Source organism: Agrilus planipennis, unplaced genomic scaffold (genome assembly GCF_000699045.2).
Source record: "Agrilus planipennis isolate EAB-ADULT unplaced genomic scaffold, Apla_2.0 scaffold11, whole genome shotgun sequence".
NCBI lineage: Eukaryota > Metazoa > Arthropoda > Insecta > Coleoptera > Buprestidae > Agrilus > Agrilus planipennis.
Genome location: NW_020440736.1, coordinates 234,987 through 256,625, shown reverse-complemented (window position 1 = coordinate 256,625; position 21,639 = coordinate 234,987). Strand labels below are relative to the sequence as shown.

General features: G+C 31.6%; 3 protein-coding genes and 1 long non-coding RNA gene across 7 annotated transcripts in view; 3 read left to right on the top strand and 1 right to left on the bottom strand.

Moving 5' to 3' along the window:
- Nucleotides 1–8,540, top strand: part of LOC108733803 — a 26,940-nt gene extending 18,400 nt beyond the window's left edge. The window contains exon 4 of one of the 2 annotated variants that reach the window (XM_018465122.1): nucleotides 7,500–8,540. In XM_018465122.1, coding sequence (XP_018320624.1) covers nucleotides 7,500–7,745 — 246 coding nt within the window. In that variant the 3' untranslated portion in view covers nucleotides 7,746–8,540. The remainder of the gene's footprint in view (nucleotides 1–7,499) is intronic. The other variant, XM_018465121.1, reaches the window with a different exon arrangement.
- LOC108733802 (protein trachealess) overlaps nucleotides 2,144–21,639 on the bottom strand; it is a 140,679-nt gene continuing 121,183 nt past the window's right edge. For all 3 annotated transcript variants that reach the window (XM_018465118.2, XM_018465119.2, XM_018465120.2), the window contains 8 exons: nucleotides 18,763–18,836; nucleotides 18,075–18,164; nucleotides 5,249–5,411; nucleotides 4,394–4,515; nucleotides 4,028–4,328; nucleotides 3,821–3,968; nucleotides 3,629–3,753; nucleotides 2,144–3,563 (listed from right to left, as the gene is read on the bottom strand). In XM_018465118.2, coding sequence (XP_018320620.1) covers nucleotides 2,545–3,563; nucleotides 3,629–3,753; nucleotides 3,821–3,968; nucleotides 4,028–4,328; nucleotides 4,394–4,515; nucleotides 5,249–5,411; nucleotides 18,075–18,164; nucleotides 18,763–18,836 — 2,042 coding nt within the window. In that variant the 3' untranslated portion in view covers nucleotides 2,144–2,544. The remainder of the gene's footprint in view (nucleotides 3,564–3,628; nucleotides 3,754–3,820; nucleotides 3,969–4,027; nucleotides 4,329–4,393; nucleotides 4,516–5,248; nucleotides 5,412–18,074; nucleotides 18,165–18,762; nucleotides 18,837–21,639) is intronic.
- Nucleotides 8,705–10,613, top strand: LOC108733804 (GILT-like protein C02D5.2). The gene is made up of 3 exons (XM_018465123.1): nucleotides 8,705–9,255; nucleotides 9,313–9,486; nucleotides 9,554–10,613. The coding sequence occupies exons 1-3, from the start codon at nucleotides 8,986–8,988 to the stop codon at nucleotides 9,794–9,796; spliced, it is 687 nt and encodes a 228-aa protein (XP_018320625.1). The 5' UTR covers nucleotides 8,705–8,985; the 3' UTR covers nucleotides 9,797–10,613.
- Nucleotides 20,059–21,639, top strand: part of LOC108733805 — a 137,298-nt gene continuing 135,717 nt past the window's right edge. The window contains exon 1 of the long non-coding RNA XR_003232178.1: nucleotides 20,059–20,135. This is a non-coding gene — a long non-coding RNA (uncharacterized LOC108733805). The remainder of the gene's footprint in view (nucleotides 20,136–21,639) is intronic.

Genomic DNA, 21,639 nt, shown 5'->3' with positions numbered 1-21,639 from the left:
CCCTAGATATCTTAAAATATGCCCTAAAGTGGTAATATAAGTTATTATTATAAAATAATCCTATTTTTAGTCAATTAACATGTTTTAAAATAGTATTTAATGCCTATAAACTAATTAAATTGATGTTACTCATAAGGAATACCAAGTTATTACAATTCAAATTTGAGATTGCCCGCGAATCTCCCATACTTGTTCAGCTACTGCCCGTCAGATGTGGCAAGTAGTACCACCAGTTACTATTTCTGGTATTTATTTGACTACTTGACATAAGCATTTAAAAGCTGTTACAAACAATAAATATGTTTAATCTATGTAAATGATATATTATGCATTTGCATCAATTTGTAAGTGTCCTGTATACCTCCATACGATGTTCATGTACGTAAGTATATAATTACCAAGACCTTTTGTGAACTATTTTTTTTGTCAACGTAATAGGTACTTAGGTACCGCGCTAATAACTAGGAAAACAAACGAAAATTTTAAATTATAAAACAGTTTATTAATAGCCACAATTATTATTTCGCCTCATAGGTAGTGGGTTTTTCAATACTGAAGAAGTTGCATGTGGCGAAGTGGTCATTATGGTCTTTAATAAACTATTTTGTATATGTATAACTTAAACTCTGTTTTTGTTCTGTTCGTTAATATACGAATAATAATATATAAATAATTTGAAGATAATTTGAATTTGAGACCTTTACTAAAGGTCAGGGGCGGCCTTAGTCATTGCGAAGGTTCGGGCGGGTAGATTTTTCAGAGGTTTTCGTCTTTATGGAATTAATTTTAATGGCTATACGAGAAATGCGAAGTTATTATTATATAAATTTAGAGTTTTAAAATTGTTTATTGTTAATTAACAAAAATTAATAAACACAAAAACAAATTATAAATCATGATAAATTGAGGTGCATTTAATGTCTTACAAGAATCAGGGATTTAAAAATGGTGCTTGCTGCTATTTTTAAGATCATGAAATTCAAATAAACGTTAGCACTATTAGTACTTAAGTACTTAGATTGTTGCGCTAGTGCGCGGGGCGCTGTTGGCTAGCCCTAAAAGTTACCCCTGCTAAGGGTTTGAAATGAAACAAAAGTGTCTTTCCTATATAGTTTTATTCCAAATGCGTTGTGTACAACAATTATTTTTCACATTGTGGAAATGTAGACATATGTCGTAAAAAATTCGTAATTTTATAATATACCAAAACGTATTGCACATGTAGCCTTTGAATAAAAATAATTAAAATTTGTACTGGATATTTACTAATTTTACAAAATATATAGAGTAACAAATGCGTAAAGAGTAGATAATTTTAAAATTAGGGTGCTTCAAAAAAGAAAAGGATAAAGAAATAGAAATAAATGTAAAGGTAAAAACTACATATTGAGCCGATGCTGCTACTGATTTGGTTGATATTTTCTGTTATCACATTTTCTAAAACATCAGCACCTTACATAGTTGCGTAAAAGCACAGTTTCTGAATTTTATTAATGAAAACAAAAAGTGAAAACACCACATAAATAGTTCGCATACAGGCTCTGAATTGTTTTACCAATGCCCAAGAAATACTATAGCGTAATACGTATAGCCTTTTATAATAGATAGGTAACTATTTACAATTTCATTGGATTAGATATGCTTATTTTTTCTCTTTTTTGATTAAAAAACAAGCGACAGATGTCATACCCTGGTATTAAAAACATAACAGTATCAAAAACAACATACAAATAATTTAAACAAGATAACTTAATGTACCTATATGTATAAGCTTTTTTCCTTTTTTTACAATTAGTTGATTTTTTTTACTTTCTAATATAATGACGTAATAAGCACACTGAACGCAGTTGATGTACAAATATTGCACATATTTAACTGCTATTATGTGATACTTACTTTTATTTTACAGAAAAATGTTTTTTTTTCTTGTCTTCAGTCCTTTTAAGTCATTCGAAACTGAGAACTAGTGCCCGATAATGCTATACCTCGGAAATATAATATAAACAAAATGCATAACGCAGATTTTCTCGCTTTAAAACAAACAAGAACAATGAATTTTAATAATTAATTAATTTTTGAATTTTATTGGACGTAGTAAGCTCAAATAATTCGCGAACATATCGATAATGTATACAANGTAGTAAGCAAAAGAAACGTATTTAGTTGTAAGGGGGCTCAAATACTATTTTACACTGGTTAAATATCACTGTTTAATTTAATAAACAAAGTCATACTTGTCAGCGGCAGTATTTTTTATATTAACTTATGAAACTACTTCACAGCATTGAAATAGTTGTAAAGATAAATATAAAAATTATTTCGCCGTCATGATCGCGCAATATTCAATAAACGGTTCTTTGGTTTATATATCTAGTATTCTTTTTTTCCGGAAATTACTGCAATAAAGTACCACCTACATGACTCATGTATCATACAACAGTCCGACGATTTAAGGAACACATTAAGTCCAACACTTTTGAGTTGTATTTTAAATTTTATACAATATATATATTCAAAAATGTCAAAAAGTCTTATACCAAAACACTATGAAGAGGAGTACCAGTTCGATGGGGTGGTTGGCGTGGTTTTGTTGGGATGATATAAATGGAATCCAGTTCCAGCAGCGCCGTGATGGTAAAATTGGGGTTGATCGACGTACGAGTAAACCTGTGGTTTAAGGGGCAGGGGACTCTCTGGATACTGGTGACGTAACACGTCCTGATACACAGGAGTCTCAAACGTCACGGCACTGTGTAACTGTTGATGCTTGTCACGTGGCGACACACTCGACGGTGGTGTCATGGCTGTATGATAATCCATCGAATATCCAGAAGGATAATTCTGGTGTTGGGAGAGTAAGAACTGATGATCGCTGTACGATGAAGATCCTTCGCTACCTGGAGGAGTCGGTAAAGTACCTACCTGTGCATCCCCGGCATAGTAAGAAGAGGAATTGGCAGGTCTCGTTATACTAGATGACGTTATACCATGCACATTTGCCCGGATAACACTTTCTCTGTTTGCGTAAAGTTGTCGCAAAAGAGCAGATGCCGGGAGAGTCCCTTGCTGTTGCAGTTGTTGATGGTGTGCACCGATCCATTGAATCGTTGTCCTCTGTTGCTGCTTCAGTAGAGCGTCAGTACTGAAGTCGGTCGGCTGGTGGACAGGAGATTTGCAAGCCGGAAGATGTTTCGACATGGCGTTCTCCAAATCTTTCACCGACGTGCTGGTGGTGTCTTCGTGAATTTTCGGGCTTGTACCCGTCGAATCGGTCATCCCCACGTGAGCCGTATTGGAGGAGTGACATGAAGAAGACACAGGACTGAGTACAATGTTCCTCTGATCTGAAAGTTCCTCCTCTTCATCGGACGAGACGCCATTGTTTTGGGGTGATTTTCGTTTCGTACCTCTCGCTTGGCGTTGATTTTCGGCCGGGGTTTGAAGTTGAGCACTTTGGTCCGATCTTCTGCTCCTCGGATCTCCCGTTTCTTCGTTTCCACTCTTTTCCATGCTGTGCGCCGGGTCTTGGGCAGCGTTTGACGGTCCTCCATTACTTTGGCCATCTTACCAGAGACACATATTAGCATACTGAACTATACTAATTAACAGTGGTGGTACGTTAACGTACCTCCTTGGTCTGCATCTGGTGATCCGTTCTCGGGGTCGTTTCCTCCCGTTTCTTCCCGCTTTACGGAATGGGAATTGTCATCCAACTGGCAGCAATCCATGATTACATTCTCGTACTCCTTGCCGCTAAAAAAGGATAATATGCGTCGGTGTAAATAAGGGGAACTACAGGTTTTCGTCTTTTATTTAGTACCTTATCACGTAATTAACACAAATAATATTTTGTTCTTCGGCATTCTTCGAATTACATACAACTGTTGCGCAGGTTTGCATCCATGTGTATCCTCCGTTTTTATTCATTATTCTATAATAGTGCGTTAAAACTTGTCCTTTATTTATTACTAAAAGAGAAATAAAAAAAATTGTTGTTCGTATTGAAATTTTGGAGAATGTTACGTACAGTCTATATGGCATTTTCTCAATTTGTTAGCGTCTTCCCCGTGGCACAAACTGTACAGATTTTTGCCAGTAAGTTCTTCCGAAGTGTAATCTAAGAGATCAGATACCTTGGGTTCACAGTGAGCTATCCTAAAGTCGAAATTTATTCTCGTAACAAACATATCGGACTCTAACCGAATTTCGTGTACACTAGGAGGAGGTAAAGCTATGGCTAAGGCTACCATCCCTAATAGGGGTGGCTGAGATTTTCGGGAATGTGAAAAAGAATACTGTGGACGAAGGTGGCACACCATTAACACAACCTGAAAACAATTAAGATTATTTCGACGCGTTACGGATGGTTTTTATAAAATTTCAAACAACAGACCCGATAACCAGAAGTCTTGAAATGACAGCCTCTTTTCGTAAGTGTTGATTTCATACGGACGCAGAATGCCCTGTCTAATCCTTTGTAAGGAGGATTTCCAACTATCGACATCACACTTGATACTGAAAATAACATCATCATTTACCATTACTTCAACCATTTAGCTCAGATAATAGACGAATAGCATTCTTTAATTTAGAGACAAATATCAAGAAAAGTTTCGCTTGAGTTAAAAATAAATGAAAGGAAAGGGTTTAAATAAGTTCTCTGAAGTAACAGTAAAGGTTCAGCAATAGTTTTCTCATTAAAATTATGATTGAAATGCATATAAAGTAGCGGGTGAACGGCTAAAGAATATTAATTGATGAAGTTACATCGTCTTCGATGACCGGGGGAAGCAAGTTGAGGTGTATATTTGCTGGGTAATCGCTAAGGTGATGGTGGTGCAAGATTAGAAAGTGGAACAGGACAGGCTATTGAATGGACGATTAGAGTTGTAATGTCCGGCAGCCACAACATTCCTAGGCGTGACAAAACATCGACACCACTGAATAACAATTGACCATGTAGTGGTCCGTCGTATTTTGCATGCTCAACGACAGCTTCCTGTCACATCCACAACTCTGACCGAAAACAAGAACCATAGACGTTTCCAATCGATATAAAACTATCCGCCAGGTCAACACACTCTTTATTCAAGCATTGTTCGTATGCCAAACAGCATTATTTGTCATTTAGAAACATTGGGTCATTTTCCTGTGAAAGCCCTGTGGCTAATAAATTTGGAAGAAACTCTGCTAGAACCTCCACAAAACCCCTTTCACTCCTATAAGTGAACTAATTTTTATTACTTACCGTCAGGATTATTTGTACCGGTTACAGATGCACCTTCTTCTGAGCCGCTTCCTGGAGAAGCCATACTTTGGCCTTGCGATAAACCTAAACCTAGTTGCTCTGCTATTTCCGAATGGTCATGCTGATGAATGTAATCAAAAATACTGCTACCCGTCATTTCAACCTAGACGCAACAGTAAATAATAATTCTGGGGAACTGTTATAAGTAGGTACCAGATAAATGATTTAGGGTATCCTAGTTCATCGTGCTTATTCTACAATACATTTTCAACTCCTTTTGTGGATATGCTTTAACATTAATCGTTGTTTTTAAAAATGGCGTTATCCTCATTAGGGCAATCAATTAGCGCAAGTGCCATTACTAAATAGGGTTTGTGTCGTTTCTTCAGGCAGTAGCTACCGTTTTCGGAAGACCGTAGTAGTTTTAGAGTGGCAAGGCAATAAATTTCTTTTCTATTTCCGAGCAGTGATGATTGTAGTAAAAAGAACTTGTTTTGGATCAGCATATGATGCTTCAGAAGGCATGCCAAAAAACAACAAGAAAAGGGAAAAATCGAAAACGGAGTCGCGGTTGTAAATTGAAAATGTGACCGTACATCGGCAGCTTCGTTTATTACAATTAGTATGTGGAGGCGTTCCAAGGAAGAGATTTAAAAGCAGAGGTGATAACATTTATGTACGTGCAGCTAAGGTCGGCCATCTTCCCGGCAGTTGCAAACACCCTATTGATTATAGCTACCGCCGACGTATTATGAATGGCAAGCACGACGCTGCAGAGGACTACGTGAGGAGCATTTGCCAGTTGGGCGGCAGCGTCACGGGCGGTAGTTGCGACAGCTACCAGGAGTTTGTCCGGGGATCGGCAACAGCCCACGACGCCGACTCTGTGCCAGCCACCAACTTACCTCCTACCCGCTGCCGCCACATCAGCCCAACATTTTCACTCCAGGTCATCTTATTTTGACAAAAGGAACATGCGAAACTTATTCCTTCTTTTGAATCAATTTTGAAACTATCTTCCTTTTACTTAGTTCCTTACTTGAACCAGCTCAAAAATTAAGGAACTTTCTTCTTAATATGCATGATACAGGATATGTACATGATACTTTTTCTGGTCTAGTNACTAAATTTAGTATCAGCATTGCACCCTTGCGAAGCTGGGGCAGGTCACTAGTAAATAATAAAGTAACTTAAGTCCAGTAAATATAATATAAATCCTTGTTACACTTTGAGAGGACAGTTTTTAAAAAAGCGGCGATAATTTTTAGACAGGCGAGGTTGGAAAAGCGTATTCGTTTTCGTAACAAGGAAAAATTGCCGACAAAGAAATGTCTAATGTGTTCGGTAAACATTTTGCCTTATCTGTATACATATTGTACATATGTGTATAATCATAAATTTATTTACTAAATACACAGCTTGTGAGAGACACCTGTACTCATTACTTTCGAAATAGTGATGATTATTTAAAACAAATGTCAGGAACCATGACGAAACTAAAGACGTTTTTTCGGTGTTGCGACAAAATCAGCCTAACTAAACTTTTAGAAACTTTTTCTATTACAACCTCTAGACTAGAGAACGTTTAAGAAATATCAATTCAATATTAGCACTTAATAAAAATTCCTTCAAGTCTTGAATTATAAATACAGCAGACGGAATTACAGCCTCTAGACTAGAAAACGTTTAAGAAATATCAGTTCAATATAAGCACTTAATAAGAATTCCTTCGAGTTGTGAATTATAAGTACAGTAGACGGAAGAAATAACAAGTAAACTAATGTTATACAATCGAAAATTGAACTCGTTTATAACGAGCACGTAGGGAATAAGAATTTTGTTTGTTATAGCCGAGTGTGCATTATTGACGATTTCTACCTTAGAAATTTAATGCAGATACTTAAAAAAAGTTGCATGAAACGTTTAGAATATACCTTAATACTTCTTTTACCAAATATTTCGGGGATTTACAGAAATAGTGAAATATCTGTTTTTAAGGCCAATGGGCATTCTTTTTTATAACTGATGGTTCACTCTGTTCACAATATATAGCGGTCTAGCATAATTAGTAATACGATTGGGGAAGTACCAAATATTACTGGAATTTACAACAAAGTGGAAAACAGGGAAATATTTGTTTCTAAGTTAAATTAATTTGTTTATAATATACATATCTCCAGCATAATTAGTATGCTTATGTTATGGAGACATTTCGTTATCTATTGTAATCTAATTTTAATTAATTTTGCAGGTGTTTCATGTGTGCGCTCTAACCGATGACGGTCTTGTAATGAAAAGTTTTTTGTGTCCTGAATCTACGTTATTCGATCAAACGATTCTTAAATGCAACTGGTGGTTTTATGTGGACTGCAAAAATTCTAAAAAGCTCTACGATTCGAACATTCCAATTTCGAAAAGCTATCAACTTATGAAAGCCCTTACATTCTTTTCGACATACAAGAAAGGTGGGACAGCGAAATCGAAAACGAAAGACTGATGTGCACGTAAATAATTTTTTTTATTTCTAATTAAAAAATTGCTCAATTAAACGGGGCGTAACCTGAACAATTAGTTAAAGCTGCAAATCTTATTATTAATCTCGACAAAAATAGGTGCATTTGATACATGACGACAGACATTTATTAACTTTTTTTGTACTTATATCGTTAGATATATTTGAAAAAAAGAACCAGTTTGCAGCAGGTCAGTCAATAATTTTTTTATTTTAACACAGGAAAACAAAGCACTCATTTAAAGGCTTTCAGTTATTTATGTAATGTACCTACTAATGCTTTATTTGAAGCATTTTTTTATAGTCACGATTTTGTAGAATATGCATTAATAAACCCCATAGTCACTTGTGTGTAGTTCCATATAAATTGGCTCTCGAACAGCAGCAAAACTAGTCATAGTCTTTATTAGTGTTTTGAATTAATGATTAATTAGTTTTTAATATTAACTAAAAATGTGTTTTTGTTAATGGCATTTTCCCATCTTAGGAAAATGTTATTTATTTAAGAATGTCATTTTGAAATCAATTGAAATACATTATGTACAGGGTGTTCATATTTATTATTAAGCACATCGCTAACAGTTGATGTCTTGCTGTTCTAATTGTGGATAGATACTCATATGAAGATGAAGAACATTTTACATATGTTTGATCTATATTATATTTATGCTTAAAGCTGTTTGTGCCTTTTTTATAATTAGTAGCAGTAGTTAAATACGTATATACATATAAATATAGTGTGCCGTAGTGTAGTTTTATAAAAGAACTGTACATAACTAGAATAATAAAAAAATAACACACTTACTTTTTGCATACAATAATTATTTAATTTCGAAAACAATTAATTATTTCAAATTTCAAGATGCGTTATATACTATATATTGGAATTAGATAAGGTAGATTCTTATCTACTTTTTTCGGCAATCATCGATCGGTGCTTATAAGTATCGTGTACGTTCGGTTACTTAACCTATAATTTGTGTTGTGGTTCGTGAATTTGTTCTATTTTATTTAAACAAAACAAATAACAATTATTTATCTTTTTTATCAATGCTATCATCAAAGAGGAGAATTTAATTCCACTTGTAATTCACATTGACTTCAGGAAATTACCAATCAAGAAACAGACCGTTAGATATTTTAAAAAGGGCATGAATGGGGACTTATCTTATCATTTATTACGTGAAGTAGTCAGTTTTCTTTCTTGATCACTAATATCCTTATAATGTCTTTAAAATGGAGAATATTAGTTGGAGTTATTATCGTAATTATCCTTTGGAAGATGTATACACATTATGGTACATATCAATCGAAAGGACTTGATGTGATTCCCAAGACAGAGCCCACTGGTGATGAGAAAAAGATCAAACTGACGGTATATTATGAAGCATTATGTTCTGATTCAAGAAATTTTATTCTGAGTCAATTACTTCCTACATATAATTTATTGGGAAAGTATTTGTATTTAGAATTAGTTCCATATGGGAAAGCAAAAGTAAGAGCCATATTATTTAACATATAACACCCTTACTCCAAAATTTCTCATTTTCAGACAATAGAAGAAGGTGATAAGATAACATTTCAATGCCAACATGGAGCTTTGGAATGTGTTGCAAACAAAATTCATGCATGTGTATTGGATAAAATTACCAGTTCATACTTTAGATTAAAATATGTAGCCTGCATGATAGCTGACAATCTTGTTCCAGAAGAAGCAGGCGAAAGGGTAATGTGATATCCTTAAATCCTTGGTATCAACTGTTTTGTTTATTAAAATTTTTGTGTTTTATTAGTGTGCTAAGGATTTAAACTTCAGTTATCAGCCCATTTCTGAATGTGCAGCTAGTGAAAGAGGAAATTTGTTGTTAAAAGCCTATGGCATTGCAACTCATGCAGTTCAGCCAACAATCTCTTTTATTCCTACTGTTGAGGTAGATGGTTCCCAAAAAATACCTTTAGCACATCTTTTAAAGGACTTGAAGAAGGAATTGTGTCAGTTGTTGCCGATAAACACTGAAGAGTGTATTGAGCTTTAAGAACAGATGACTGAAAATTCATAATAAGTAAATAGTATTATATTCAGAAACTTTCTTCATTCCTATCATTTTTATAAACTAAGCTTTTAAATTACTACATTTCTTTTTAAAATAGAAATTTTTAATTTTACTGTGTGACCAAAAGTTGTAGCCTGGATAAATCACTGAAGTTATAAGTCTCGTATTTTTTGTACTGACGTTTGTTAATGAAAGTTTTATAAGAAAAATGCTATTTTACTGTTGTAATTAGCTTTTAAATTTTAAAGCAATGAGTTGTTCTTTATAATACCGATTATAAATATTCTTGATAAATGTAAAGGGCAAAATTGGGTATAAAATTGGACTAGTATAATAAAAAGAATGTTTTTTTTTAATGACGAGGAACTAAAATATGAAAATATTGGTTAAATGTGTAAAACTTGTTTCTTAATCACTGAAATAAAAATTTTACTCTGAATAGCGAAATAATTAAGCAAACTTGATTCAAATAATTCGCGAACATATCGATAATGTATACAACTATTATTTTTTTTACGGTTTACACTATTCAGTATCTGTTAATTTATTTTAGTTTGAATTTATGCCTTCTAAATGTACAAATATACAAATGTAATTTATTCATTTTTCATGTTATTTAATATTGATTGATAATGTAAGTTAAATGATGTACAAATACGGTTTTATAATCCTTTTATTATGCACTTTTTGTGATTTATATTTTTGGCAACTATCTTATTATCTTCAGAAGTAATTTTAGAAGTTATAGATATGTTTAATTTTTTGTAATTATGTATATAAATAAATGTAATATCTCTTTGCTTGTTAATTAATTAATATAAGTATATATCAAAAGTTTTATAGTTTAAAGTAAAGACGTCTAATCGATATTGTTTTTCCCAGTTTATAGTAAAGGATTTACATTTATAAGTACAAGTATATTTTGTAATTTGTTTTGCCTAATGTGATTTATCGGCCTCTTGTCGGTAAAGTATGTGTTAGTGATTTCTCTAATTTCACAGGTACTTTGTAAGATATCGCCCTTTCGGTTATATGAACTGTGTGATAATAAAATTTACTCTTTTTACTATACAAGTAAGATTGATTATATTAGCATGACTAAAATTGGCTTTCATTGCCTAATTTTTACTGTAAATTTGTAAATAAGTTGTGTAATAAAGAATTTCGTATTTATTCCATTGATTATTGTAGATGTGTGGACAACAATTTTTATTAAAAATTACTTTAAATATTGTCGAAAGAGTGTATTGTTTTATTATAAAAGTTAATTTTGCCCTAGATATCTTAAAATATGCCCTAAAGTGGTAATATAAGTTATTATTATAAAATAATCCTATTTTTAGTCAATTAACATGTTTTAAAATAGTATTTAATGCCTATAAACTAATTAAATTGATGTTACTCATAAGGAATACCAAGTTATTACAATTCAAATTTGAGATTGCCCGCGAATCTCCCATACTTGTTCAGCTACTGCCCGTCAGATGTGGCAAGTAGTACCACCAGTTACTATTTCTGGTATTTATTTGACTACTTGACATAAGCATTTAAAAGCTGTTACAAACAATAAATATGTTTAATCTATGTAAATGATATATTATGCATTTGCATCAATTTGTAAGTGTCCTGTATACCTCCATACGATGTTCATGTACGTAAGTATATAATTACCAAGACCTTTTGTGAACTATTTTTTTTGTCAACGTAATAGGTACTTAGGTACCGCGCTAATAACTAGGAAAACAAACGAAAATTTTAAATTATAAAACAGTTTATTAATAGCCACAATTNTTCAATTTCTTTTACTTAGTTCCTTACATGAACTAGTTAAAAGATTAAGCAACTTTCTTCTTAATATGCATGATACAGGATATGTACATGATACTTTTTCTGGTCTAGTCTATTTTCTGTTTGTTCCCGTAGAATTAATACTTTTCAAAGGGCAATAAAACTTATTCCTTCTTTGTTTTGACAAAAGGAACATGCGAAACTTATTCCTTCTTTTGAATCAATTTCAATTTCTTTTACTTAGTTCCTTACATGAACTAGTTAAAAGATTAAGCAACTTTCTTCTTAATATGCATGATACAGGATATGTACATGATACTTTTTCTGGTCTAGTCTATTTTCTGTTTGTTCCCGTAGAATTAATACTTTTCAAAGGGCAATAAAACTTATTCCTTCTTTGTTTTGACAAAAGGAACATGCGAAACTTATTCCTTCTTTTGAATCAATTTCAATTTCTTTTACTTAGTTCCTTACATGAACTAGTTAAAAGATTAAGCAACTTTCTTCTTAATATGCATGATACAGGATATGTACATGATACTTTTTCTGGTCTAGTCTATTTTCTGTTTGTTCCCGTAGAATTAATACTTTTCAAAGGGCAATAAAACTTATTCCTTCTTTGTTTTGACAAAAGGAACATGCGAAACTTATTCCTTCTTTTGAATCAATTTCAATTTCTTTTACTTAGTTCCTTACATGAACTAGTTAAAAGATTAAGCAACTTTCTTCTTAATATGCATGATACAGGATATGTACATGATACTTTTTCTGGTCTAGTCTATTTTCTGTTTGTTCCCGTAGAATTAATACTTTTCAAAGGGCAATAAAACTTATTCCTTCTTTGTTTTGACAAAAGGAACATGCGAAACTTATTCCTTCTTTTGAATCAATTTCAATTTCTTTTACTTAGTTCCTTACATGAACTAGTTAAAAGATTAAGCAACTTTCTTCTTAATATGCATGATACAGGATATGTACATGATACTTTTTCTGGTCTAGTCTATTTTCTGTTTGTTCCCGTAGAATTAATACTTTTCAAAGGGCAATAAAACTTATTCCTTCTTTGTTTTGACAAAAGGAACATGCGAAACTTATTCCTTCTTTTGAATCAATTTCAATTTCTTTTACTTAGTTCCTTACATGAACTAGTTAAAAGATTAAGCAACTTTCTTCTTAATATGCATGATACAGGATATGTACATGATACTTTTTCTGGTCTAGTCTATTTTCTGTTTGTTCCCGTAGAATTAATACTTTTCAAAGGGCAATAAAACTTATTCCTTCTTTGTTTTGACAAAAGGAACATGCGAAACTTATTCCTTCTTTTGAATCAATTTCAATTTCTTTTACTTAGTTCCTTACATGAACTAGTTAAAAGATTAAGCAACTTTCTTCTTAATATGCATGATACAGGATATGTACATGATACTTTTTCTGGTCTAGTCTATTTTCTGTTTGTTCCCGTAGAATTAATACTTTTCAAAGGGCAATAAAACTTATTCCTTCTTTGTTTTGACAAAAGGAACATGCGAAACTTATTCCTTCTTTTGAATCAATTTCAATTTCTTTTACTTAGTTCCTTACATGAACTAGTTAAAAGATTAAGCAACTTTCTTCTTAATATGCATGATACAGGATATGTACATGATACTTTTTCTGGTCTAGTCTATTTTCTGTTTGTTCCCGTAGAATTAATACTTTTCAAAGGGCAATAAAACTTATTCCTTCTTTGTTTTGACAAAAGGAACATGCGAAACTTATTCCTTCTTTTGAATCAATTTCAATTTCTTTTACTTAGTTCCTTACATGAACTAGTTAAAAGATTAAGCAACTTTCTTCTTAATATGCATGATACAGGATATGTACATGATACTTTTTCTGGTCTAGTCTATTTTCTGTTTGTTCCCGTAGAATTAATACTTTTCAAAGGGCAATAAAACTTATTCCTTCTTTGTTTTGACAAAAGGAACATGCGAAACTTATTCCTTCTTTTGAATCAATTTCAATTTCTTTTACTTAGTTCCTTACATGAACTAGTTAAAAGATTAAGCAACTTTCTTCTTAATATGCATGATACAGGATATGTACATGATACTTTTTCTGGTCTAGTCTATTTTCTGTTTGTTCCCGTAGAATTAATACTTTTCAAAGGGCAATAAAACTTATTCCTTCTTTGTTTTGACAAAAGGAACATGCGAAACTTATTCCTTCTTTTGAATCAATTTCAATTTCTTTTACTTAGTTCCTTACATGAACTAGTTAAAAGATTAAGCAACTTTCTTCTTAATATGCATGATACAGGATATGTACATGATACTTTTTCTGGTCTAGTCTATTTTCTGTTTGTTCCCGTAGAATTAATACTTTTCAAAGGGCAATAAAACTTATTCCTTCTTTGTTTTGACAAAAGGAACATGCGAAACTTATTCCTTCTTTTGAATCAATTTCAATTTCTTTTACTTAGTTCCTTACATGAACTAGTTAAAAGATTAAGCAACTTTCTTCTTAATATGCATGATACAGGATATGTACATGATACTTTTTCTGGTCTAGTCTATTTTCTGTTTGTTCCCGTAGAATTAATACTTTTCAAAGGGCAATAAAACTTATTCCTTCTTTGTTTTGACAAAAGGAACATGCGAAACTTATTCCTTCTTTTGAATCAATTTCAATTTCTTTTACTTAGTTCCTTACATGAACTAGTTAAAAGATTAAGCAACTTTCTTCTTAATATGCATGATACAGGATATGTACATGATACTTTTTCTGGTCTAGTCTATTTTCTGTTTGTTCCCGTAGAATTAATACTTTTCAAAGGGCAATAAAACTTATTCCTTCTTTGTTTTGACAAAAGGAACATGCGAAACTTATTCCTTCTTTTGAATCAATTTCAATTTCTTTTACTTAGTTCCTTACATGAACTAGTTAAAAGATTAAGCAACTTTCTTCTTAATATGCATGATACAGGATATGTACATGATACTTTTTCTGGTCTAGTCTATTTTCTGTTTGTTCCCGTAGAATTAATACTTTTCAAAGGGCAATAAAACTTATTCCTTCTTTGTTTTGACAAAAGGAACATGCGAAACTTATTCCTTCTTTTGAATCAATTTCAATTTCTTTTACTTAGTTCCTTACATGAACTAGTTAAAAGATTAAGCAACTTTCTTCTTAATATGCATGATACAGGATATGTACATGATACTTTTTCTGGTCTAGTCTATTTTCTGTTTGTTCCCGTAGAATTAATACTTTTCAAAGGGCAATAAAACTTATTCCTTCTTTGTTTTGACAAAAGGAACATGCGAAACTTATTCCTTCTTTTGAATCAATTTCAATTTCTTTTACTTAGTTCCTTACATGAACTAGTTAAAAGATTAAGCAACTTTCTTCTTAATATGCATGATACAGGATATGTACATGATACTTTTTCTGGTCTAGTCTATTTTCTGTTTGTTCCCGTAGAATTAATACTTTTCAAAGGGCAATAAAACTTATTCCTTCTTTGTTTTGACAAAAGGAACATGCGAAACTTATTCCTTCTTTTGAATCAATTTCAATTTCTTTTACTTAGTTCCTTACATGAACTAGTTAAAAGATTAAGCAACTTTCTTCTTAATATGCATGATACAGGATATGTACATGATACTTTTTCTGGTCTAGTCTATTTTCTGTTTGTTCCCGTAGAATTAATACTTTTCAAAGGGCAATAAAACTTATTCCTTCTTTGTTTTGACAAAAGGAACATGCGAAACTTATTCCTTCTTTTGAATCAATTTCAATTTCTTTTACTTAGTTCCTTACATGAACTAGTTAAAAGATTAAGCAACTTTCTTCTTAATATGCATGATACAGGATATGTACATGATACTTTTTCTGGTCTAGTCTATTTTCTGTTTGTTCCCGTAGAATTAATACTTTTCAAAGGGCAATAAAACTTATTCCTTCTTTGTTTTGACAAAAGGAACATGCGAAACTTATTCCTTCTTTTGAATCAATTTCAATTTCTTTTACTTAGTTCCTTACATGAACTAGTTAAAAGATTAAGCAACTTTCTTCTTAATATGCATGATACAGGATATGTACATGATACTTTTTCTGGTCTAGTCTATTTTCTGTTTGTTCCCGTAGAATTAATACTTTTCAAAGGGCAATAAAACTTATTCCTTCTTTGTTTTGACAAAAGGAACATGCGAAACTTATTCCTTCTTTTGAATCAATTTCAATTTCTTTTACTTAGTTCCTTACATGAACTAGTTAAAAGATTAAGCAACTTTCTTCTTAATATGCATGATACAGGATATGTACATGATACTTTTTCTGGTCTAGTCTATTTTCTGTTTGTTCCCGTAGAATTAATACTTTTCAAAGGGCAATAAAACTTATTCCTTCTTTGTTTTGACAAAAGGAACATGCGAAACTTATTCCTTCTTTTGAATCAATTTCAATTTCTTTTACTTAGTTCCTTACATGAACTAGTTAAAAGATTAAGCAACTTTCTTCTTAATATGCATGATACAGGATATGTACATGATACTTTTTCTGGTCTAGTCTATTTTCTGTTTGTTCCCGTAGAATTAATACTTTTCAAAGGGCAATAAAACTTATTCCTTCTTTGTTTTGACAAAAGGAACATGCGAAACTTATTCCTTCTTTTGAATCAATTTCAATTTCTTTTACTTAGTTCCTTACATGAACTAGTTAAAAGATTAAGCAACTTTCTTCTTAATATGCATGATACAGGATATGTACATGATACTTTTTCTGGTCTAGTCTATTTTCTGTTTGTTCCCGTAGAATTAATACTTTTCAAAGGGCAATAAAACTTATTCCTTCTTTGTTTTGACAAAAGGAACATGCGAAACTTATTCCTTCTTTTGAATCAATTTCAATTTCTTTTACTTAGTTCCTTACATGAACTAGTTAAAAGATTAAGCAACTTTCTTCTTAATATGCATGATACAGGATATGTACATGATACTTTTTCTGGTCTAGTCTATTTTCTGTTTGTTCCCGTAGAATTAATACTTTTCAAAGGGCAATAAAACTTATTCCTTCTTTGTTTTGACAAAAGGAACATGCGAAACTTATTCCTTCTTTTGAATCAATTTCAATTTCTTTTACTTAGTTCCTTACATGAACTAGTTAAAAGATTAAGCAACTTTCTTCTTAATATGCATGATACAGGATATGTACATGATACTTTTTCTGGTCTAGTCTATTTTCTGTTTGTTCCCGTAGAATTAATACTTTTCAAAGGGCAATAAAACTTATTCCTTCTTTGTTTTGACAAAAGGAACATGCGAAACTTATTCCTTCTTTTGAATCAATTTCAATTTCTTTTACTTAGTTCCTTACATGAACTAGTTAAAAGATTAAGCAACTTTCTTCTTAATATGCATGATACAGGATATGTACATGATACTTTTTCTGGTCTAGTCTATTTTCTGTTTGTTCCCGTAGAATTAATACTTTTCAAAGGGCAATAAAACTTATTCCTTCTTTGTTTTGACAAAAGGAACATGCGAAACTTATTCCTTCTTTTGAATCAATTTCAATTTCTTTTACTTAGTTCCTTACATGAACTAGTTAAAAGATTAAGCAACTTTCTTCTTAATATGCATGATACAGGATATGTACATGATACTTTTTCTGGTCTAGTCTATTTTCTGTTTGTTCCCGTAGAATTAATACTTTTCAAAGGGCAATAAAACTTATTCCTTCTTTGTTTTGACAAAAGGAACATGCGAAACTTATTCCTTCTTTTGAATCAATTTCAATTTCTTTTACTTAGTTCCTTACATGAACTAGTTAAAAGATTAAGCAACTTTCTTCTTAATATGCATGATACAGGATATGTACATGATACTTTTTCTGGTCTAGTCTATTTTCTGTTTGTTCCCGTAGAATTAATACTTTTCAAAGGGCAATAAAACTTATTCCTTCTTTGTTTTGACAAAAGGAACATGCGAAACTTATTCCTTCTTTTGAATCAATTTCAATTTCTTTTACTTAGTTCCTTACATGAACTAGTTAAAAGATTAAGCAACTTTCTTCTTAATATGCATGATACACGATATGTACATGATACTTTTTCTGGTCTAGTCTATTTTCTGTTTGTTCCCGTAGAATTAATACTTTTCAAAGGTGCCTCCTATGGGCAATAAAACACAAAAATAGTCACCATAATATGCTTCTAGTGGTAACGCCTGATCTTTTATTCAACTTAAAGGGAGGACAGTTAGGGGATTCAGTAATTAGTGGAAGCAGAAATTTCTAGGCGAATTAGCACGTAATTAATTAGAACTAATGAGGATATCTAAAGAACCTTCCGTGACGCGTTCGTCTTTCCGATAATTTGTAACTCGTATGAATTAGGATACCAGTTTAATATTTTTTAAGGACGTTATTAAAATATCCTTGTGATCTATAATACAATATATTAAACTGAGGCTATTAATATTAGACTAACCTGTGACAGCCCTAAATAAATGGACACAGTTTCCGAGATATATAAAAATCGTCCATCAGAAGCAAGGGCCAGGGCAAATCCATCGAGGGACTGCAAAAACATCAATCAAACTGATAAGTGACATCTCTATTAACTTTAAGAATCATTTTTATTCAACTTAAACTCGATATATGGTGGCATTTAACGTCTTACGAAAAGGATAGCGTGTTATACGTATGTCAGAAGAAATGTTTTGGGACGATGTAAATTTGGGAGTACCCGGTATGAGTAAAATTATTATGTTTTTGTCACATCGTGATGTAGTCTATCAGTTGTCAGATTTTTGGCTTATGCATATTTGAAGTCTAAAAGACAAGCTATTTGTCAACGGGATATCTTTAAAGACGCATCAGAAGCCGTGTAATATTCAGTTTAGGTTACATATTCATGTCAGGTCTTGACGGCCATTCTTTATACGCCGAAGGGATCAGACGTCAGGGTATTGCCGACAAAACTGTCTGAAAGAAAATAAAGGGATGCGTTTTCTTCGAAAACTTGCAGAATTTAATATCAAAACTTTCAATTCGTTACTACTTATACACTGCTTCGTTGCACTCGAGTAAATTTACTACTACTACTACTACTACTACTACTTCATACCTGATGGAATGAGTCAAATATTTGATGGTTTTAAAGAAGAAAGTTTTACCTGTAATATATGAGTTCCTTGATGCTGTTCAAAAATATCCATAGCTAAACCCGCTGAAGTCCGACTTCTCCCTGCTGCAACAAAATAGATGAGTCAAAGGGGATGAACATGTGTGGGATAACGTGGTAAATAACGTTAGAGGATTGCGAGGCTTCCGCAATTATTGGGATTTTGGAATTCTACCACTTTTGAATTACAATTACTTGCCTCTGTCGATCTAGCATAACCCTAGCACAATAATTCCACTCGTTTACATTATTATTGAGTTTCTATCCTGTACACCCCAAATAAAATGAAAGGGATGACACGTTTGAATCATCGGGATCAGGATCAACCCTATACTAGACACTTCGATACCTAAGTACCGTTTATTACAAATAAATAGGAAAAAACAAATGTCGTGTTATCAAGGAATCCATTTAACTGGAAGTTGATATTAAAGATAAAATTATTTTTATTGTTCTTAAGGAATTTCTAGAGTTACACTACGAAAAGGGCTAGTTTTGTTCAAATAATAGTAAATTACTAATTAGACGTGACTAATCTGAAAATTTGATTTGGCCAAAAAGCACGCACTTTTAAAAAAGGTGAAGTTTTTTTATTGTTCACCTGATTTATAAAATTTAGCATTTATTTTGTTTCACTGTTAATTTTTAACAGTTTCAGTAAGTTAAATTTTGCATACGTGACTTGTGCAATTAGTTATTTACTATTTTTTGTGAAAATTAACTTTTTCCACACTATGTAACTCCCTAAATTTCTTAAAATAAGAAAAATTGAAAGTGTTTTGGATATCTGTAATTGTTACGATTTAATATTATTGTGAAAATTCATTCTCAATTTTTTTACCCACTATAAACTACCTTAGATTAATGAGGGAAAATTTGTTGCTGTTGTCATACCTTCGTCGGGAATCGAACCCGTAGCAGACAACAACAACAAATTTTCCCTCATTAATCTGAGGTAGTTTATAGTGGGTAAAAAATTTTTAAATTAATTTTCACAACAATATTTGATATTAACCATTTTTAAATGTTAAAATGTTTCACATATGCATGTTACACTTTATTCAAAACAAAAAAATTAGGAAAGTACTAATTTAATGTTTACCTAATTCAAAAAAAAAATAGTTCTTATTACAAAATAACTAATTCTAAAATCAATTTCCACTAACCTGTTTTAAATATTGTTACTTGCTTTTATTTAATAAAAAACTGCTATAATTTATTAATATATTAAGAATAATTCTACCCATCTCTACACATATAGTAACATTCACATCTCTATTAATTTAATTAGATTCCTTCGTATTGGATGAATAGTTGGAGGTGGAAGAGAGTGTTGTGTCAAGGCTGGTGTTAACTGCGGTTGTGGTGAGTGTTGGTTTTATTAATTTTTTTTGTATTAAAAATGATTATTAATTATGTATTTTTGATTGCATTGTTATTATAAGATATTAATTAACATATATGTATAAGATTTACTTTGCTACATGTGTTATTTTACGTTTTACAAGTGAATATAAAACGTAGAATATGACATATTTAGAGATACTCTTTGATACATTTGTCCTACAGTACAGCAGGATATCTTGATGGTTTTCTGTTTTTGTATGGTATATTAGTAAACAAAATTTATTTTTGTAATAAAAATACAATTGTATAAAAGTAAATATCTATAACGGGGTGTATATGGTTGTTAATAATAATAATGAGACGAAAACACTGGAAAAATAATTTATGAGGCTTTACTACAAAGAAATTATCTACTACGAAATAAGGTGATAAAAAATAGCTGAAAAATGTTGAATCAATAAGTGTTTCAAAAAAATTAAGCTATGAAGAGATGATTAATTGATTTAATTATAGTCAATTTTTTGTTCTTTTGATTAAGATTGCACATTAACCAAATTTACTACTATTTTGATTTTTAATTTTATTAAAAACGTTAGAGTCAAGTTACAATTTTTTAAGGATTATACATATAATGCTATATAAATTGAGTAGGGTAATTTGTGACTAGTTGCTAGGGTTGTTATAAGGGAAATATTCAATATATAAGCACATATATCATTATAAAATTAATATATTGGATTGGAACCAGGCTCTTTTAAACAAAAAGAAAATTTTCGGTAAAAATAGGAAACTGGAGTATTGATTGATGAGTCACGGCAATTTAACGTGATATAAGACAGACGCAAATAATCAAAGATTGTCCTTGGTAAAACTACTGTAAAGGTGTTTAGGGTCATATCCCAAAGGAGTACTAGCCAACGGTCACTGGTCCCTTCCCTATAATTCAATAATGTTCGTCAGCCACTCTTCCAACTAATATCACAGCATTAATCAATGTACATTGTCAAAACGTTATATAGAGAATAATTTTGCGATCTTTATTAAATTAATTTTCGAAAATGAAGTTAGGAGGAAATTTTGTTCATGTACATTTCAAGCATTTGCAAAATCAAGTGTGTGGTTTGTAAAAATTGCCTTACTTTTCATTAATCATTTTGTGACGTCAAGTTTTAGCATAGCAATTTTCAAGTTGACAGTAAAATCATTACGCACAATTGTTCAGTTTTTCAACTTTTTTATTGGTGAAGGAGGAAATTAGTTTTTCAGTTTAAATCTCCCCTACAGTCTCTTCAAACTCCAAGAATCAAGTATTTTCGTGAAATTTCTTGCACTTAACTTTACAAGTTCAAAAGGATGAAATGAAGCTTTCAATTATATCGATGGTGTAGGTATTGCTTTAAGAAATGTGTAATCTGCGTGCTGTCCCGAATATATTTAAATTGTCAATGATCTTATAAGTGCATAAATAATTCGCGCCTAATACATATCAGGTCGGTTTTTTATTGTTAAGGAGGAAATTAGT

What these genes read in the sequence shown, in the direction of transcription:
- LOC108733804 (XM_018465123.1), top strand. Translation starts at nt 8,986, where the DNA reads ATGTCTTTAAAATGGAGAATATTAGTTGGAGTTATTATCGTAATTATC. An exon ending in TTCCATATGGGAAAGCAAAA is followed by an intron (nt 9,256 to 9,312) that starts GTAAGAGCCATA and finishes TCTCATTTTCAG; the next exon opens with ACAATAGAAGAAGGTGATAA. An exon ending in CAGAAGAAGCAGGCGAAAGG is followed by an intron (nt 9,487 to 9,553) that starts GTAATGTGATAT and finishes GTGTTTTATTAG; the next exon opens with TGTGCTAAGGATTTAAACTT.